This window comes from Astatotilapia calliptera, unplaced genomic scaffold (assembly GCF_900246225.1).
Source record: "Astatotilapia calliptera unplaced genomic scaffold, fAstCal1.2 U_scaffold_195, whole genome shotgun sequence".
Lineage (NCBI taxonomy): Eukaryota > Metazoa > Chordata > Actinopteri > Cichliformes > Cichlidae > Astatotilapia > Astatotilapia calliptera.
The window spans coordinates 1,630-21,002 of record NW_020535724.1 but is presented as its reverse complement, the minus strand read 5'-3'; the positions used below and the strand labels follow the sequence as shown (position 1 = coordinate 21,002).

Sequence of the window (19,373 nt, the reverse complement as noted above, 5' to 3'; positions counted from 1 at the left end):
TCAGCTGAGACTGAAGAAGTCACCTGGATGATGACGAAACAAAACGCTACGTCCAGATGAACAGAATCAACTTTTGGAGACATGCAGTTTAACCTCAGCCAAACCGATTTGCTCAGTTGTAAATAAAACAGCGAAGTAAACGTGACCCGACAGACAGAACCTGAGTGAATTAAGTCCAGCGTTTAACCACTGAGAGCTAAAACTCAGCTGAGGTTTCAAAGCTGTGTGATTGGACATCAGCTGCTGATGAAGTTGGTTCGCCTATAAAGTGCTCTGTAGGGAAACAAGCTTCAGCAGCTCTGCGCTCGGGAAAAAAAACTATATTTACTTATCTTGTGCAGAAAAATGCGCTGACATTGCGTTATATCGAGCACCGGCTGCCCAGTTAAACTGTGACTATCACCAGGTCACGTGGGCGCGTTTCTTGAATTAGCAGCTAAACAGCTGACAGGTGAGGAGGAGGATGCATGCAGGTAAACTGAGGGCCTGTTGAGCTGATCACTGGTGTCCTGAGAAACACGTCAGCTCGTTCTTTATGTTACAGAAGCACAGAGACACAAGGCGGAAAAAGACGGTGAAAATGAGAATCTGCAAATGCAACATGTGGAACACGGACAGTGGAATATGTAAACAAACTGGGTAACGTAACCCCCCCCCAAAAAAAACCCAAAAACAGTTAAGCTGGAACACCGGGGCTGTGAGCTCAGTGCACTCTGTCAGCTAACTGTTAGCAGAGCGAGTGAAATCTCTGAAAACATCTGAGCACTTTTGCAAACATGTTCTATGTTGACAACCTGACCAGACGTGTGAAGATTACGCTGCGACAGTCGCGGCTAAAACACTGTTAAAAGTGTAGTTGGTGACAGAAAAACAGGATATTTTATAACTTTACACCACCATTGCTGACGGTGATTTGAAATGCATTCTGGGATACCTGGCTGCCCCAAGGCCACACAAGCAATCGATTATCTAGGATCGACCTGTCTTGACTTACTTTGCACGGCAACCAATCAAATGCTAGAGAAGCTGCAGTGGCAGCGTTAACCCCGCCCACTTAGTTTGATGGGTGAGGCTGACAGATAAAATGATTTCAAGTTGAGACATGAAGGGGACAAAAGTGCCAAAATGAATTAAATAAATACATCATTAAATAATTAATTAAAACTGTCAATACTTATTTAAATGTGTTGTAAATATTTATTTAATTATTTCCAATTTTAATTAATTATTGCCACATTTAATTAATTATTTAATGGTGTATTTAATTATTTCATTATGGCAGTCCTGGCGTTCCACAGCACCGTGCCATAAGGCAAAAGTGATAACTGGCTCGGGGACCAGGTCCCCAGATCTTAATCCAATTGAGAATTTGTGGTCAATCCTCAAGAGGCGGGTGGAGGAAACAAAAACCCACTAATTCTGACAAACTCCAAGAAGTGATTATGACAGAATGGGTTGCTGTCAGTCAGGATTTGACTGAGAGCACGCCCAGTCGAATTGCAGAGGTCCTGAAAAAGAAGGGCCAACACTGCAAATACTGACTGTTTGCATAAATGTCATGTAATTGTCAATAAAAGCCTTTGAAACGTATGAAGTGCTTGTCATTATATTTCAGTACATCACAGACACAACTGAAACAAAGATCTAAAAGCAGTTTAGCAGCAAACTTTGTGAAAACTAATATTTGTGTCATTCTCAAAACTTTTTGGCCACGACTGTACTTTCTTCTCACATGTCCATCACTCCTACTCTCGCCTGGATTATTTTTTGGTCAGCAGCTCACTGCAGAGTGACATCTCAGACACTGAGATGAAGACTTTGTTAAATATTTTTAAAAAAGAGTGGACTTAGGAAATACTGAACAAAATACCCCCAAAATTTGAACACAGTAACAAATTTGGTTGATTTTTAGCTAACCAGTTAAAAACAAATAAAGAAAAAACAACTATATGTGATGTTAAAGATGATCTGGGAACACAATGTATGACCTGAAAGAATGAACAAAATTTTTAGGGATTTCTATGAAACTTTATATTCACCACAAATAAACGCGTCTAAAAAAAGACATTTAGTAGTTTCTTGACAGCGTAACTCTTCCAAAATTACTAGACAGTCAAGCAATGTCAGTGGATTCACCAGGTGACGCCGGGTGAACTCCAGGAAGCCCTGATAAGTATGCCCAATAATAAGGCTCCAGGTCCAGATGGCAGAATTCTACAAAGAATTCTGGACGATTCTGGCACCAGTTTTTTACAGAACGTTGTTGGAAATCAAAGAAAAGGGCAGACTTCCATCAAATATGAATTCTGCAAACATTAGTCTCCTGCTAAAACCAGGCAAAGACCCTGTATATCCCTCAAGCTATCGTCCAATATCACTTATAAATGTAGACCTTAAAATAATCTGCAAAGCTCTCTCAAAGAGATTAGAGAAAATAACCCCCCTCTTAATTCATCCTGACCAAACTGGTTTCATAAAAGGTCGGCACTCATCAACAAATACACGTAGATTACTTAGTTTCATAGACTACTCATGCAGTAAAAACATCAAAACTACAATATTTTCTTTAGATGCAGAAAAAACGTTTGACAGAGTTAACTGGAAATGTTTATTTCCAACTTTACACAAATTTAGTTTTGGAAACTCTTTCAAAAATATTACACAACAGCTTGTGTCAGAACAAATGACCAAACATCCTCCAGCTTCTGCATTTCTGAATAACAAATCTTGGACTCACCGAGCCTTTCTGCAGTTCCTCACAGCTGGAATCAGTCTCTGTCGTCCCTCTGCTGATGTGTTGTACTTCTGCAGGTCCAACTCATCCAGAACATCCTCTGACATCTGCAGCATGAAGGCCAGAGCTGAGCACTGGATCATAGTGAGTTTCTTCTTTGATCTGTTCTCTGACTTCAGGAACTCTTGGATCTCCTGGTGTAATGAGAGGTCGTTAATCTCCATCAGACAGTGGAAGATGTTGATGCTTCTGTCAGGAGAGATTTTAAGCTTCTTGTTATTCTTCAGGTTCTTGATGACTCTCTGGATGGTTTCTGGACTGTTCTCTGTCTGACCCAGCAGACCTCCTAAGAGTCTCTGGTTGGACTCCAGACAGAGGCCATGAAGGAAGCGAACAAACAGGTCCAGACGACCATTTTTACTCCTGAAGGATTTTGTTAGTGTTTCCATCAAAAAATCATCCAGAGATGACTCTCTGTATTTTTTTCCCAAGAAGTCCTTCAGCACCTCTGACTTCCTGTTGGTGAAACAGTGGAACATGTAGACTGCAGCCAGAAACTCCTGGATGCTCAGATGAACAAAGCAGTAGACTGGTTTCTGGAAGATCACACACTCTCTTTTGAAGATCTCTGTACAAACTCCTGAGTACACCGAGGCCTCTGTCACATCCAGACCACACTGCTCCAGGTCTTCTTGGTAGAACATGATGTTTCCTTTCTCCAGATGTTCAAACGCCAGCCTCCCCAGCTTCAGAAGAACTTCCCTGTCAGCCTCCGCCAGCTCCTGTGCACTCGTCTCATGTCCCTCGTGGTACTTGTTCTTCTTCCTCTTTGTCTGAACCAGCAGGAAGTGTGAGTACATGTCAGTCAGGGTCTTGGGCAGCTCTCCTCTCTGCTCTGTAGTCAACATGTGCTCCAGAACTGTAGCAGTGATCCAGCAGAAGACTGGGATACTACACATGATGTGGAGGCTCCTGGATGTCTTCATGTGGGAGATGATTCTGCTGGACAGCTCTTCATCACTGAATCTCCTCCTGAAGTACTCCTCCTTCTGGGCGTCAGTGAAGCCTCGTACTTCTGTTAGCCTGTCAACACATGTAGGAGGGATCTGATTGGCCGCTGCAGGTCGGGAAGTTATCCAGACGAGAGCCGAGGGAAGCAGATTCCCCTGGATGAGGTTTGTCAGCAGCTGGCTGACTGATGACTTCTGTGTGACATCAGACAGCAGCTTCCTGTTGGTGAAATCCAATGAAAGTCTGCTTTCATCCAGGCCGTCAAAGATGAACAAAAGCTGAGAGACAGCCAGCTTCTCTGCTGTGACCTTCTGTAGTGTTGGATGGAAAACATGGAGCAGCTCCAGAAGACTGTACTGCTCCTCTCTGATCAGGTTCAGCTCCCTGAATGAAAGCAGAACCACCACACTGACATGTTGGTTCTCCAAGCCCTCTGCCCAGTCCAGAGTGAACTTCTGCACTGAGAAGGTTTTTCCAACACCAGCCACGCCGTTGGTCAGAACCACTCTGATGGGTCTCTGTTGGTCAGGTAAGGCTTTAAAGATGTCCTGGCACCTGATTGGAGTGTCATGGAGGGCGTCCATCTTGGAAGCTGTCTCCAGCTGCCTCACCTCATGTTGGCTATGAACCTCTTCACTCTGTCCCTCTGTGATGTAGAGCTCAGTGTAGATCCTGTTGAGGAGGGTTCTACTTCCTGTTTCATCACTTCCTTCAGTCACACGTTCACATCTCCTCCTCAGACTGATCTTATGTTCATCTAAAACCTCCTGCAGACCAACATCTGCTGAAAGAAAGAAAAACAGAAAGAAAACTCTTCAATGTCTGAACAACAACAAGAAGTCCAGTTTTCAGAAATGAGTCCATCAGCAGACAGATGTTCAGTCTTACTTTGTACACAGCTGCTCTGACTGGCTGTCTGCAGTCCAGCTCTGCTTCTGGATCTTTCTCCACACTGGGGACAGGACCAGTCTCCTGATGAAGCAGACTGGTCCCAGTATGAGGAGATGCACTGTCTGCAGAACCAGTGTCCACAGCTGGTAGAGACTGGATCCTTCAGGACGTCCTGACACAAAGCACAGCAGGACAGCTGCTCCTCCTCACAGACACCACTCCTCTTCCTCTTCCTCCCTCTGTGAACACATTTCTTTATCACTAAAATCATTGACTGTCAGTGACAAACATCCAGATTTGATGACACTGTGCAGAAGCTCTGATGGTCACAGAGAAAAGTCAAAGTGGAGAAACTTGTGTTTGAGTTCAGAATCCAAGTTTCCTTTGCTGTTCCTGCCTGTCTTATTAAACACAGAGTGATCAGCCTACAAACTCCACAGTAAAAGCCTTCATCACAGAGCTGATTATGTCCTTCACTGGATGTACTGGAAGTTTGGGATCCATCACTTTCAACTGACCTTTGACCTCCTCTAAAAACTGTTGTGGAGCAGCGGTGTCACATTCAGAGCTTTCAGCTTTATTTTGAAAGAGTTCAGTCATCAGGAAGTGAACTTCTGGGTTCTGATTTCCTTTCTATTCTTTTACAGAAGTGAAGAAGAAGAACTAAAAGCTTTGAAATGATCTGAGTGATATTTTTGAACATTGCCACCAAATTGAGTTCAGCCTCCAGCAGTAACTTTGTTTCATGATGCCTCCCTGATGATGTGATGTTTGATTACAAACCTGTTTATGTGTTAGACATTAATCACATGAACACAGGCAGAAAAAAGAAGCCAATGAAACAAATGACAGAAACGTGTTCATTCACTGCCATAATCCATATTTTATATGTACAGATGTTTGTAAAGAACACGTGTGCAGCGCTTTGTTCTGAGTATCTGCTGTCAGCACACAGTGCAGCAATAACTACAACCACACGTTTCTGTAGATCCTGAACATCAGCCTGGAGGAATCTGACCTCAGGTCTGCACACAGAGGAGCTTCACCTCTGGGATGATGCTGGCTTCAGCTCCTTCTACAATCAGGCAGAAGCTTCTGCACCATCAGGACACAAACAGAGAGGAGCTTCTATCCTCAGACCATCCAAGTCCTAAATCAGAACATGCTCCCCTCATAGCATCACCATCAGGGTTTAAACAGGACCTTACATCATGTTCTTGTCTCACTGTCATATTTCAGATCATACCTGATTCATTATGACGTCACACGCTGCTACACTGATCCTGCTGCTTCATTACTGCTGATATTACTCTGCTCACTCTGTTCAGTTACTCTGTTTACATCACTTTGCTCATTTGCTTTGTTCTGCTTGCACTGCTCTGTCAGTACATGCTGTGCTAATGTGGCACAAAGCACTTTAACATTACATCTGCACAATGTTTCATTATTTCATTTAATGATTGTTTCTAATGTTTTGTCCAGTCACAGGAGCAGCTCAGCACATTTCACTGTGTTGTACGTGTATGACGATGCCTGTGACAAATAAACAGCCTCGGACTCTTCAATCTTCTGCATTTCTTTGGAGATCAGCTCAGTGGCCTGTTGAGACCATCTTTCTATTTCTGATGACTCAGTTCAGATTATTATCCTGATACTTTCTCCATGTTACACACAGTGTAACGTCACCATGTTACACACAGAGCTGTTCTGTTCCTCGTCACTAAATTCAAAGCTTATGTTGGTCATATCTGTTCTGGGCTGTCAGAGACAGTAAAATGATTCTCACAGACTGATGCTACAGATTTCTTTCACAGACTCGTTTCCAACAGTCTTATAAACAGTGATGTCACCGTCTCCTCCTGCTGACACACACCTTCACACAGCTCCTCCCACCAGCTGAACTAACTGACTTTCACAGCACTGAATTTTAACTCTGGCTTTAATCATCTTATATTTTCTCCTCTTATCAATAATCCATCTGTGGAAACTGCAGAGGGGAAACAACCTCACAGGTTATCAGACCTGTTAACACCTGTTTCTGTCACAGCCTCACAATTCTGTTTGATTCATGTATAGACACAAATTTGTTCTTATTAAAATAAAATCAACTGAAAAACAAATTACCTTTTTAAATATTAAAAGCAGATTTTATATTAGATAATTTCTAAGAAAACTAATAACCAAGTCCAATATCCTTCTCTCACTCGGTCATCTTTGTCTAGTTTAAGTTTTAGATCATTCATCCATTTGCTTCCACTTGTCCTTTTCAGGATCACGGGGTCATAGGGCGAGAGGCATTGTCGACCCTGGACAGGTCGCCAGTCTGTCGCAGGGCTAACACACAGAGACAGACAACCATTCATACTCACAATTTAGATTGACCAATTAACCTATCCCCACTAACTGTAATAACAAAGTGGTCAACAACTTCAAACACCTATAAATGAGTCAGCAGATCTCTTACATGGTCAGCTGGCGTCCATGACTGAAGAACATTGTTGCTGCAGGTTCATCACTGAAGTTTAGAGGATGTTCTTTGGACCAGTCACTCCTCACAGACACACAGCTGGATACTGGAGACTGTGACCTCTGACCTCTGCAAACAGAAAAAACATTTCTTTTCATATGTGGACACATAGAGCTGTGTGTCATCAGCATAGCAGTGAAAATGTATGCTATGGCTTCTGATGATACTGCCTGAGGGAAGAATGTATAATGTAAACAGAATTGGTCCTAGCACTGAACCCTGTGGAACACCATAATTGACCTGAGTGTGTGAAGATGAATTCCTAGAGTATTTAAAAGTAGAATGGGAGGCAGAGCCTTCAGTTTTCAGGCCCCTCTTCTGTGGAACCAGCTTCCAGTTTGGATTCAGGAGACAGACACTATCTCTACTTTCAAGATTAGGCTTCAAACTTTCCTTTTTGCTAAAGCATATAGTTAGGGCTGGACCAGGTGACCCTGAATCCTCCGTTCATTTAAGGAGACTACTCTGTAGGAGCTCACATACAGTTTGTTGTTGTCATGACAACAACTCCAATGTAAAGTGCATACACAAAATAAACTAACACATGTTAAAAAACAAAGTTTTACTTTGAGGGTGAACAGCCTGGGTCTGTTTCATTGCATGTTTTGGTCCAAACTGACAGATGAAGGGTAAAGTAGATGCATTTGCATCAGCAGGAAAATACACCCAGAACGAGCATCATCATACACAGACCACTGTTAGGAATAAACTATGATGTCAGTGGTAGAATTACAGTTAGCAGATCTCTTACATGGTCAGCTGGCGTCCATGACTGAAGAACATTGTTGCTGCAGGTTCATCACTGAAGTTTAGAGGATGTTCTTTGGACCAGTCACTCCTCACAGACACACAGCTAGATACTGGAGACTGTGACCTCTGACCTCTGCAAACACACATACGTTACATTCATAACACAATAGTCACATTATCATGTAAGCTGTATAATCAGCTGATTAACCTTCACTCTCAAATGTTCTATTAGACTTTATTTATTTGGCAAAAATTAAATGTAATGAAAATTTATGTTAGATAAATAATAAAAGCAGACATTATTTTATATATAATAATTCCCCTCTCGCGCCTGTGGGGGGTCTATCCTTCAAGCTCGGGTCCTCTACCAGATGCCTGGGAGCTTGAGGGTCCTCCTGCGCAGTATCTTAGCTGTTCCCAGGACTGCGCTCTTCTGGACAGAGAAGTCACTTTTGTGTTAGTCAGTCTTGTAATACAGATCCAAATAGTGAGCAGAGTGCCCACAAGCAGAAGAAAACACAGACAACAGATGAATGGTTTGTTGATCCCACAAGGGAAATTGTTGTGTTACAGCAGATAATGGGTCAAGAGTTGGGAGTTCGCCTTGTAATCGGAAGGTTGCTGGTTCGAGCCCCGGCTCGGACAGTCTCGGTCGTTGTGTCCTTGGGCAAGACACTTCACCCATTGCCTACTGGTGGTGGTCAGAGGGCCCGGTGGCGCCAGTGTCCGGCAGCCTCGCCTCTGTCATTGCGCCCCAGGGCGGCTGTGGCTACAATGTAGCTGCCATCACATGTGTGTGTGAATGGGTGGATGACTGGTTGTGTAAAGCACTTTGGGGACCTTAGGGATTAAGTAAGTGCTATACAAATACAGGCCACTTACTAGTGGTGCAACAGATCAAAAATCTCACGGTTCAGATCAGTTCACGGTTTTAAGTCACGGATCGGATCAATTTTCGGATCAGCAAAAATAGAAAAAAAAGACAAACATTCGACTCTCCATTTACTTATTTAAGTATTTTTTGCCTATTAAAAAACATTCAACTGAAGACTCATTCCACACACTTATATAAAAACAAATTAAGGTGCAATATGGACATTATGGACCATGCTGGGCAGCCTCTGCATCCTCTGCACACGGCCATAAGCAACCAGAGGAGTCTGTTCAGTGAGAGGTTGCTTCTCCCAAAGTGAAGGACCAGCAGACTTAAAAAGTCCTTTGTCCCACACGCCATCAAGCTGTTTAACTCCTCGCTGGAGGGGAGAGGGAGGGGAAACAGGAGGACAAAGGAGGGGGGAACAAGTAAGCTGTAGTGCCTTTTCACTGTGCAATAGTTTTTGTTAATATCCAACGGTGTAAGAGACTCACAATAATTGAAATGTGCCGTTCCCTTGTATTCTTATTCCTGTTTATTCTATTTATCCCTTTTGTAGTCTCTGTATTTATATATGTGGTATATTTCTGCTCACATTCTGCAACTTCTGTCGGTGCTGTGCTACTGGAAACTGAATTTCCCGGAGGAACCCACCCGAGGGATAAATAAAGTTTCATCTAATCTAATGTAATCTATAGGGCAGTACAGAGCTTTGTATCTACCACTCCGCTGTGATACAACGAGCGGTCACGGTCACGTAGCTTTCCGTTGCCCTGGAGGTCCACCCATTTGTAGTTAGAGCAACAGAAGATGCCTGGGACAGTTCAGCCATAACTTTAAACTTCTCCTGCTCATACATGCCTGGGTACGATCTTGTCACTAAAGTGGACGCGCAACGGGATATCATAGCGTGGCTCAAGCACGTTCATCATAGTTTAAACCCCTTGTTTTGCACAACGGAATACGGCCTCCCGTCTGCAGCTAAACACCCCAGTAGCTTCTGTAATAGCTTTAGCCCGGTTGGACTGGGCAGCAAAGGGCTGCTTAAATGCCACAAACTCCTCTGCTCCTTCACTTGGACCGCTAGCGCTGGCCATAGCTACCGCTTGACAGACCCACCACGCGCACCATACACATACTTTTTTTTTCTTTTTTAGAATCTTCGGAATCTTCCAGTTTGGATTCAGGAGACAGACACTATCTCTACTTTCAAGATTAGGCTTCAAACTTTCCTTTTTGCTAAAGCATATAGTTAGGGCTGGACCAGGTGACCCTGAATCCTCCGTTCATTTAAGGAGACTACTCTGTAGGAGCTCACATACAGTTTGTTGTTGTCATGACAACAACTCCAATGTAAAGTGCATACACAAAATAAACTAACACATTTTAAAAAACAAAGTTTTACTTTGAGGGTGAACAGCCTGGGTCTGTTTCATTGCATGTTTTGGTCCAAACTGACAGATGAAGGGTAAAGTAGATGCATTTGCATCAACAGGAAAATACACCCAGAACGAGAATCATCATACACAGACCACTGTTAGGAATAAACTATGATGTCAGTGGTAGAATTACAGTTAGCAGCTCTCTTACATGGTCAGCTGGCGTCCATGACTGAAGAACATTGTTGCTGCAGGTTCATCACTGAAGTTTAGAGGATGTTCTCTGGACCAGTCACTCCTCACAGACACACAGCTGGATACTGGAGACTGTGACCTCTGACCTCTGCAAACACACACATCAATCAGAGATAGATTCTCTGGTTAAAATCTTTTAAGCAGCTGTAAACACAGAAACTAAATGATGTCATAGTTTCTGTCAGTAACAGTAATCTGAGATTAGATTACAAACAGCTGCAGAGATGTTCACAGGAAAACAAGGATATGATTTTGTGTCATTCTGTCTGTAAACATGATAACTGACAGTTAGTACAGACAGGACCATTTGAGATTTTAAAATCTTGTGTCACATTTGACCTCTGACCTGTGATTCAAGGTTGATTAAATTCAATTTTATTTATACAGCGCTAATTCACAACAACAGTTGACTCAAGGCGCTTTATATTGAAAGGTAGACCCTACAATAATACATGCAGAGAAAATCTAACAATCATATGACCCCGATGATCGAGCACTTTGGCGACAGATATCTTGCAGTACTAATATATTGCAAGCTTAATCATTTTAGCAACACGGTCTACGTGGGCCGTGTCCACCGACGGCCGGGTAGGTGAGAAGGGTCTGGCTGCAGCCACTGGGGAGCGCCATATTGGGACCTCCACAGTAACTACTTTGCTTACACTGATTATGTTGGCACTTTGTTAGCGTTACAACAACGGTCAGACCCCCGAGGTATCTAAACTTTAGTAAGGAATGTGTACTTTTAACACCTCTGGTTAGCATTTAGTGGTCAGTTTCAAAAGTATTTGATTTTTGCTTGTTATTGAACTAGAGCAGGGCGATATGGCCAAAAATATTTATCACGATATATATTTGAAAATTTGCGATAACGATATAACTGACGATATAATTGATGCGAGACAAAATACAACTCCACAACATTACTAGCGCAAAAAGACAACCTTCCATTTATTTTCACTTAAACAAGAAGCTGGTTTTTATGTACATTAAAGCTTTATAAAAATGTAACAGTGCAAATGCAAATTCCTTGCTGAAAGTTTAACCAAAAGGCATTTCCAGTAGAAATGGGCTGACATATCCTGAGCATAACCATGTATAATATCCACTGAAGTTAAAAAGAGGTGCTTTGCAACATTAAACTGCAGTGTGCAGTACTGTTTAGTTTCCTGTCTTCATTTATGTTGGAAGTGATAGCAGAGCTGTACGTTTGATTTTTTTCAGAAATCTCTGTCTCTCAGTCAGAACATGCTAGCGAAACTAGCGAGCTAACTTCCGCTAGCTTCCGCTAGCTTCCTGCTAACTTCTAACTCGTTAAATGTAATAAATTTTGTTTTCATGGATGCCTGGAAGTTAAACTTCATAGTTACACCTGGTAAAGCAGCAATGCTGATCGTTTTATTAAAGATGAAAGAATTTAGACAGTTTTTAACTCTCAGTGATGTTGCAGTGTTCATTTGACCTGAAGGATATGGAGTTTAGGACCCAGATTACTCCCAGATTTAAGAGCATCTTAGTCCGACAATAACGATGGCCGCTTGCATGTTCTGCAAAAAAATGTGCTTTGTCATGTATCTGACGGACAAACACCAAACCAGTTCCACATCACTGAAGTTGCACCATTTTTACAAACCAATTCTGGTTCATTTGTTTCACTCAACAATCGGCCATGTGCGTATGAAAACAAAGGCACTGCGCATGCGCGTTTTACTCATATTCTATCGCGATATTTCTTTTTCCTATCGTTGCCTAACATTATACCGGTATTACCGTGAACGGTATAATATGGCCCAGCCCTATATTGAACTGCTTTTCACTATCTGTAACATCAATGCACATTGTTCCATTTACTGCATATTGCACTTTGTTCATGTCTTTCATTCCACCTGCATCAACACTAGGGGTGGGTTTTTATAATCGATTCATCGATTAAAATCGATTCTGGCTTGGATAACGTAAAATCAATTCATTAAAATCCTGAATCGATTTTTTTAATATAAATTTATTTTGCCCGAAATGCCAGAATCTCTGGTGACATCTCACAAAATTTCAAGAACCACCAAACAGTTAAGACAGTAAATGAGAGCAGGTACAGGGATTCTGCACATAGACTTAAACACACAGCGCGTCCCACGGATCAGAATCAGTTAGATGTCGCCTTTCTCACGGTCGGGGCTGAAAGCCGACAGCTCGCTGATTCTGATCTGTCGGCGGGTCCGCGCTTTGTGTTCACGCCCTTTATGCGCTGATTCTAAAGCTGTTAGTTTGATGTCTCTCCAAACAATATTGACCGAACCAGCAGCAAAAGAAGATCCAAACGCTTCACATAAACATCATCATGAATTCACTCTGACTTTTACTGTTTTGCTTCCACCACGATGCACAGCTCTCTCTCCCTCTCTCTCTCTCTCTCTCTCTCCCTCTCTCTGTACTTCAAGAACAGTTTCCCTTTCTGCATTATTCGCTTGCTTGTTACGCACAAGTCTACTGTTGTTTACAGCGCTGTCGGCCGCTGTTTTTTTCCCTTTTACATTCTTCCGAAAAGAAAACCTAATTTCTGCTGTTCAATACTGAACAAATGTAAACTTTTTAAAATTATTCAAAATGCAAAACGCTTAACCGTGTCTCTAATAAAACCGGTATAACGTCAGAGGTAATGTTCATATGTTGATTAATGGTTTTCTTTCGTTTTTGATGTACTGCAGAATATCTTTATAAAATCCCAGGCCAGGAAAATCACCTTCATGTTTTTCTGTGTTTTATCTTCAGCTACTTTGACACAAAGGCCTCTGCTGTGACGCTCACACCTGTGATAAAGTCTTGCGTGTGTCAGCTTCCTTTTGATTGATACAAAAATATGTAAAGGTACTGATCTGAATTATATTTCTGACTGTCAAAATTTCCCAGATTTAAATCGAATCGAATCGAATTAAATCGAATCGTGGATCGAATCGATTCGGGACCTTGTGAATCGGAATTGAATCGATTCTAGAAATCAGTGACAATTGTAACCCATATCAACTACTCCCTGTCACATGACCCATGTCAGCTGATTTGAGGCCCCTCTTCTGATTGGCTCCTTCCACGTCGCGGCAACTCTGAAAACCGGCTGTGAAGGGATACTTCCGGGTTCGACTCCTGCTGTGGCTGTGAGCTTATGGCATTTAGAACGGCGTTGGAAAACAAAGCGTTTTCTCCCCTCAATTCATCTGTAACCTCATTTCACCTCAGCGGTAAATGTCCTTAATATCTTTCAACCTTTGGTTGTCAGTAACCAGCCGATCGTTTTTGCGATTAAAAAATGACTTTGTGCGGCAGTGTTCCCACCGCGAGCAGAACTCCGGTTCAAAAAGCACTGTTTTTGAACACTTTTATTTACTTAAGCATTTTTATGGGCTTACTTTGAAACAAAGTGCGATTGAATGATTATTGTTATGTGTTACCTTGAATTCGGCTATGCTGTCTGTTAGACAGTTGTTTTTCTTTATTGTTGTTTTTGTATTGTTTGTAGCGAACGCTACTGGAATGTATAGATTAAGCTACGTAGCCAAGATGATTAATAATTTTTGTACATTGATTGATGATGATGATTTGCATTGTTACATAGACTTGCAGAAAAATATATTTGTTTACCGGTAAACTGAATCGAACTTGATGTGCTAATGGACATTTTTCTGACCTACAGGTCAGGTTTTTTTTTCCCCCCTTTGAATTGATCTTCTTCATATTGAAGTGGTGAGCCGGTAGGACCATTCTTTGTTTTCCCCTCTTTTCCCCCACTTAGCCGTCTTTGGATTACGGACATATTTCCCCATTGTATGAAGCTGGACCCTAAGGAGGAATACCTTGAAAGTGAACTTTAAAAAGAAAAGGACCAAAAAGGACTCTTAGCAAAAGGACTCTTGCACAGAAAAATCACAGCATTGATTTATTATTTAATTGTGGGCATTTATGTGGTGTGTGGTATTAATTATTTTGTTCCATTTCCCCTGTCCCCCATTTATTCAATATATTTTTGGTACAAGATATTGCAGTCTTTGGTCTCATCATTCACACCATCTAGGCTCCATAAAGAACTATTTCTTCTGCGCGTCAGTCAGTAAATTCATCCATTGAAATAAACTAGTCCTTAAATAACTTTGCGTTACACGATACCCAGCCCTAATCAACACTGTAAAGTTTGTCACAAAGAGGTTTATATATTTAGAAATACTAATATTCTCTATTCCATTCTGTTCTGCTTTTTTATTGCCCAGATGTTAGTTAGCATTTGTTAAATTGTCTATGTCAATATATACGTATGTCACAAATAAAAGTGTCTTGTAAATTATGTTTTTGTAAAGAATTTTCTCCCAAATCTCTTACATGCTAACTGTAACGTGTTATTTCTGCTAAAACCTGAACTTAAATGTGTATATGGTGTTTATCTGTTTCTCTCTGTTTTAGATGCACATATCAATTTGGAGTTCTGCCTCCAAGCCAGAATTGCAGGAATGCACCACGTGTTGGCTGTTTCACTGCCCTCTGTGCCCCACTCTCAGCCCTACTGTCAGGGCAAAGATCGAGGAGCATATAAATGGACACATTAAAAATGCTTTGCCTTCAAAGGTATGTTGGTATTAAATATACCTCATAGTTAAAGTTATAAATATGCACCTCTTTTCAGCACCTCTGCAGTCTCTTTGTTGACCTAAAAGTTGATTTTCACATTGTACAGTTCAGTTCATTCATCAACAAGAGAAAAAAGTGTTTTCATGAAATTTTTTTTTTCCTGTTCACCATATTTCCTGACAGCTCTTGTGAGCCACACCATTTTGCTTTCATTATTGAGCATGGCTTGGATACTTTTGTTAATATGTACAATCTGATTGTTAGATAAACTGATTGCATTCTATACAACTGCATTTAAATTACATGTTGTTGTTTTTTTCTCTCTTCCAGACAAAATGATATGCCGGTGCACTTTCACTGCCCTGTCTGTAACATGACAGTCATACAGCGTCATGTCAGCATTCAGGACTGCTCCCCGCTGCACTCTCCAAAGAGCCCCGCCTCCCTCTCGATGTCTTGTCTCCAGCATCTGAATCTTCAGTAGAACATTCATGTGCTCCTCCCTCTGTGCTGAATGAAACTGTGGCTTGTGGAAAGTCCATGAAAATGAAACGCCCTCACTGTGGTCTTAGTCTTCTTACAAAAAAACCTTCAAGGCTCAGCATTGTTTATACTTGTAACTTCAAAATAAAAAGCTTACAGATGCTATTAACATTAATGTATTACCCTGTAATCAATAATATTTTATACATTTTATGCATTAACCTTCTGGGCTCTATCCTGGCTATTTGTGGCCACTTCACTTCTTTTTTTGGACCATTTTTGCTGTGTTAATGCAAATGGAATGAAAATGTGTAGATTTATTTTCAGCTTTTGGCCACTTAAAACCCATTATGACATTTTTAAATTCCTTGGTATTGACAGTGCTAAATCATGCAATGTAGGTAAAATTGCTTTCATTCTAAACGCAACACATAAAAATTATGGCTGTTGTTTTGTTTGTTTTTTTACCAAATTACATCATTTACCCATTTTTGGCCAAACAACCAATTTCATGTAATATTTTTCAAAATTAGTTTCAAATAGTGGCGTTTGATGGCTTACTACACTGCAGTGGACCAAAAGAATGACACAGGTTTGATCTAAAGGATCTAATAGTTGTGTTTGTGCATGACATTGCAACACAAATATGTATTTGAAAGATAGACTGGAATAAATTATGACACATCAAATATTACACAGACTGCAGTGAATTTCTGTTGATACAGACTATTGAGCTTTGAGTTTCCCAGTCAAACTTATCAGCCAAAATATTAACTCTCAAAAAAAATCAAAGCTGCAGCACACACAGCAACAAACACTGTTAGTAAATGTGTTCTGGAGTTTATGCAGGTGCAGAAAGTGCTGCTGCTGTAAGTCAGCCTAACAGCTTCCAGATCACTTATGTTTCTGGAAAGATGGTAAGAAGGGCATCGCTGCTCATTTCTACAATCTCCCAGATCTTGGAATACAATGCCTTTGTCCCATGAAAACCACTACACAGTACGAGGAGTCCACTAAAACCTACAAATGAAGAGAGATCATTTGTAATATTCTGGATATTTATGATTGAGCTGTTTGTATATATTAGAGCCATTTCTTATATTCTGTAACACTGTCATATATATTGTATTATGTCATTAGTTCAGTCAGTTATTGTTACTGTGTTAGAGTAACTGCAAACACATACTTTCATTAAGGATTAATAAAGTATCAGATTCTGATTAAATACACTGAAGTTACTATAGGAAAAAAAACTAAATCAGCTGATTTTAAACTAAAGGGTTGGAGCTGCTCTCAGATTTGGTTCTTTTTTTAAATCAACACGACCATAAGGAATCATTTATGATGTCACTGGTAGAATACATGTATATAAACAACCTTTGAACTCTGAGTCAGCAGCTCTCTTACATGGTCAGCTGAGCTCCATGATTGAAGAACATTGTTGCTGCAGGTCCATGACTGTAAGGTGGAGGTGTTTGTGTAACTCCGTCACTCCTCACAGACACACAGCTGGATGCTGCAGATGCTGCTCCGTCCTCTTCCTCCATCTTCTTGATGTCAGGGTGGAGTTAGTCTGAGAGGTAAACACACACACTCAGAGGTGCTGTTGTACTGGAAGCACTGTGGCTCAAGGGGTTGGGAAGCGTATCTGTAACCGGAAGGTCGCCGGTTCGATCCCCGGGATCTCTGTCCTGGTCGTTGTGTCCTTGGGCAAGACACTTTACCCTACCGCCTACTGGTGTTAGCCAGAGGGGCCGATGGCGCGATATGGCAGCCTCGCTTCTGTCAGTCTCCCCCAGGGCAGCTGTGGCTACAACCGTAGCTGCCTCCACCAGTGTGTGAATGCGAGAGTGAATGAATAGTGGCATTGTAAAGCGCTTTGGGTGCCATGAAAAGCGCTATATAAATCCAATCTATTATTACCTTTATTGATTTATTTTGGAATAAATTAAATATAAAGGTGCCAAAAACTGCCTGCAGCTTCTGCTCTGTGACAGGAAACTACTGTCAGGCTCAAAATGACTTCAGATTATTCATCACAGAGTGTTTATAGATCACAGGACACGTTACAGTTTCACTGTTGATGTTTTAGTTTAAAAAATGACGTGAGAAGGTCTTACTGTGAATCTGCGCGCTCATTGGCTAATAATAACTTGAGACTGACAGGTGGTTATCCAATCAGCGTGCGGCCTCACACGGACATAAAACTCTTAAAGTTTGTTTTTGAAGGGATTTTCAGATCAGACCTGATGTTTCTGCCTACAGCCTGTTTACCGATATAATCAATATCAGACATCAGAGCAACAGAAACCTCGGTGATCAGGACGCCGGGACTGAGAACAGGAAGTGGCTCAAACGTCGCACTTTCGTAAAGTCAGCCTGAACTCCACTCACCGAGTTTCTGTCGCCATTTTAGTTTTAAAAGACGTCTAGATAAGGGCGGGTCTTACTGTGAACCTGCGCGCTCATTGGCTAATAACTTGAGATGGACAAGTCGCTATCCAATCAGCGCGCGGCCTCTTCCGACATAAAGTAGTTTCCTTTGAAAAACCAAAGTCTGATTATTTTTGCCTCCACTGACGGAGCCTGTTGTTCCCGCCACAGAGACACAGTAATGTCAGAGCGGTGTTAACACTCACCTGCCTCAGCACAGCTCTCACTCTCCTCCTGCTCTCTCAGCTAAACTCACTTCCTCTCTACTTACAGGAAACCAGCGCTCAGAGGAGCCGACCGGCCTCACGTTTCACCCACAGACACAAACAGCGTGGAATTATTTTATGTCATAAGAAGAAACATATTCATGTTAACACTCACCTGCCTCAGCTCCACCTTCCTCCTCCTGCTGCTCTGAACGGAGAATCAACACTTTCACTTTCACTGCTCCTCCCTAAACACAGAGGATGCTGGGACTTGTAGTTTTTAAACTTCGTTCAGCCGTCTTTAGTCCATCCAGGACACGCACTGCATTTTGGGACAGTTACTAACCCCACATCTGGGGCTCTTCTCAGCTCTTTCCGGGGGTGGGGTGCCCTTGTACCTCGGGCCTCTGGGACTGGGGTTTGGTCTGCTCTGGCGCGAATGGCTGCCGGCAGGGCCTGCGGGCTTGTCGTCGCAGCCCCCTGCGCCCTCTGTACCTTGGCTACTGGGTGACACCAAATGACTCCTTCAAATTACAAACATATATATTGTTTATTAATGGATCGGATTACATTTTTTTATTTCTCTCCGATATCCGATCCAGTAATTTACGTCAGTATTGGACCGATACGTAATATCGGATCGGTCCATCTCTAGTACGTACCTTCATTGTTTTGAAGTTACCAAAACCCCTTAAATTATAACTTCCTTCTTTCAAAAGAAACAAAAAAAAACATACTCAGAATATTACCTGGCAGTTCTTTATTTTTTGCTTTGAATAGAATTTGTGCTGTTTGGAACTAGATCGTCAATTTTCAATATTTCAGACTGTAAAAATAGTGAGTTTGTATGTTCCCTATAACCTGCATTGTGGATGATTCGAATTGCTTTTTTTTGAAGAGTGAAAAGTGAATGTAATGTGGTTTTATAGTTATTGCCCCAGACCTCTGCACAATAGCTTAAGTATGGTGAAACCAGTGAACAGTAGAGAATATGAAGTGATGTTCTGTCGAATGCCTGTTTTGCCTTGTGATACTTTGTGATACTTTGGAATGAATATATCTTACGTGAGCTCTCCAGTTAAGTTTTTCATCTATTATTACCCCCAGAAATTTATTTTCACTGACTCTTTCAATATCAACACCATTTATTTGAATCTTTGCATTTGTATTTAAACTACTATTTCCAAATAACATAAGTTTGGATTTATTCAAATTTAAT

General features: G+C 41.5%; 1 protein-coding gene across 1 annotated transcript; it reads right to left on the bottom strand.

Moving 5' to 3' along the window:
- Nucleotides 1–2,733: 2,733 nt before the first annotated feature.
- LOC113017716 (protein NLRC3-like) lies at nt 2,734–18,509 on the bottom strand. The gene is made up of 7 exons (XM_026160830.1): nt 18,330–18,509; nt 16,923–17,088; nt 10,378–10,509; nt 7,915–8,046; nt 7,101–7,232; nt 4,634–4,875; nt 2,734–4,529 (listed from the first exon to the last, which is right to left on the bottom strand). The coding sequence occupies exons 2-7, from the start codon at nt 17,060–17,062 to the stop codon at nt 2,734–2,736; spliced, it is 2,574 nt and encodes an 857-aa protein (XP_026016615.1). The 5' UTR covers nt 17,063–17,088; nt 18,330–18,509.
- Between the last annotated feature and the right edge of the window lie 864 nt (nt 18,510–19,373).

Coding starts and splice junctions, on each gene's coding strand:
- LOC113017716 (XM_026160830.1), bottom strand. CDS start 17,062: ATGGAGGAAGAGGACGGAGCAGCATCTGCAGCATCCAGCTGTGTGTCT. Junction 7,233..7,914: donor CATGGACGCCAGCTGACCAT/GTAAGAGATCTG, acceptor TTCTGTTTGCAG/AGGTCAGAGGTCACAGTCTC. Junction 4,530..4,633: donor TCAGAGCAGCTGTGTACAAA/GTAAGACTGAAC, acceptor TCTTTCTTTCAG/CAGATGTTGGTCTGCAGGAG.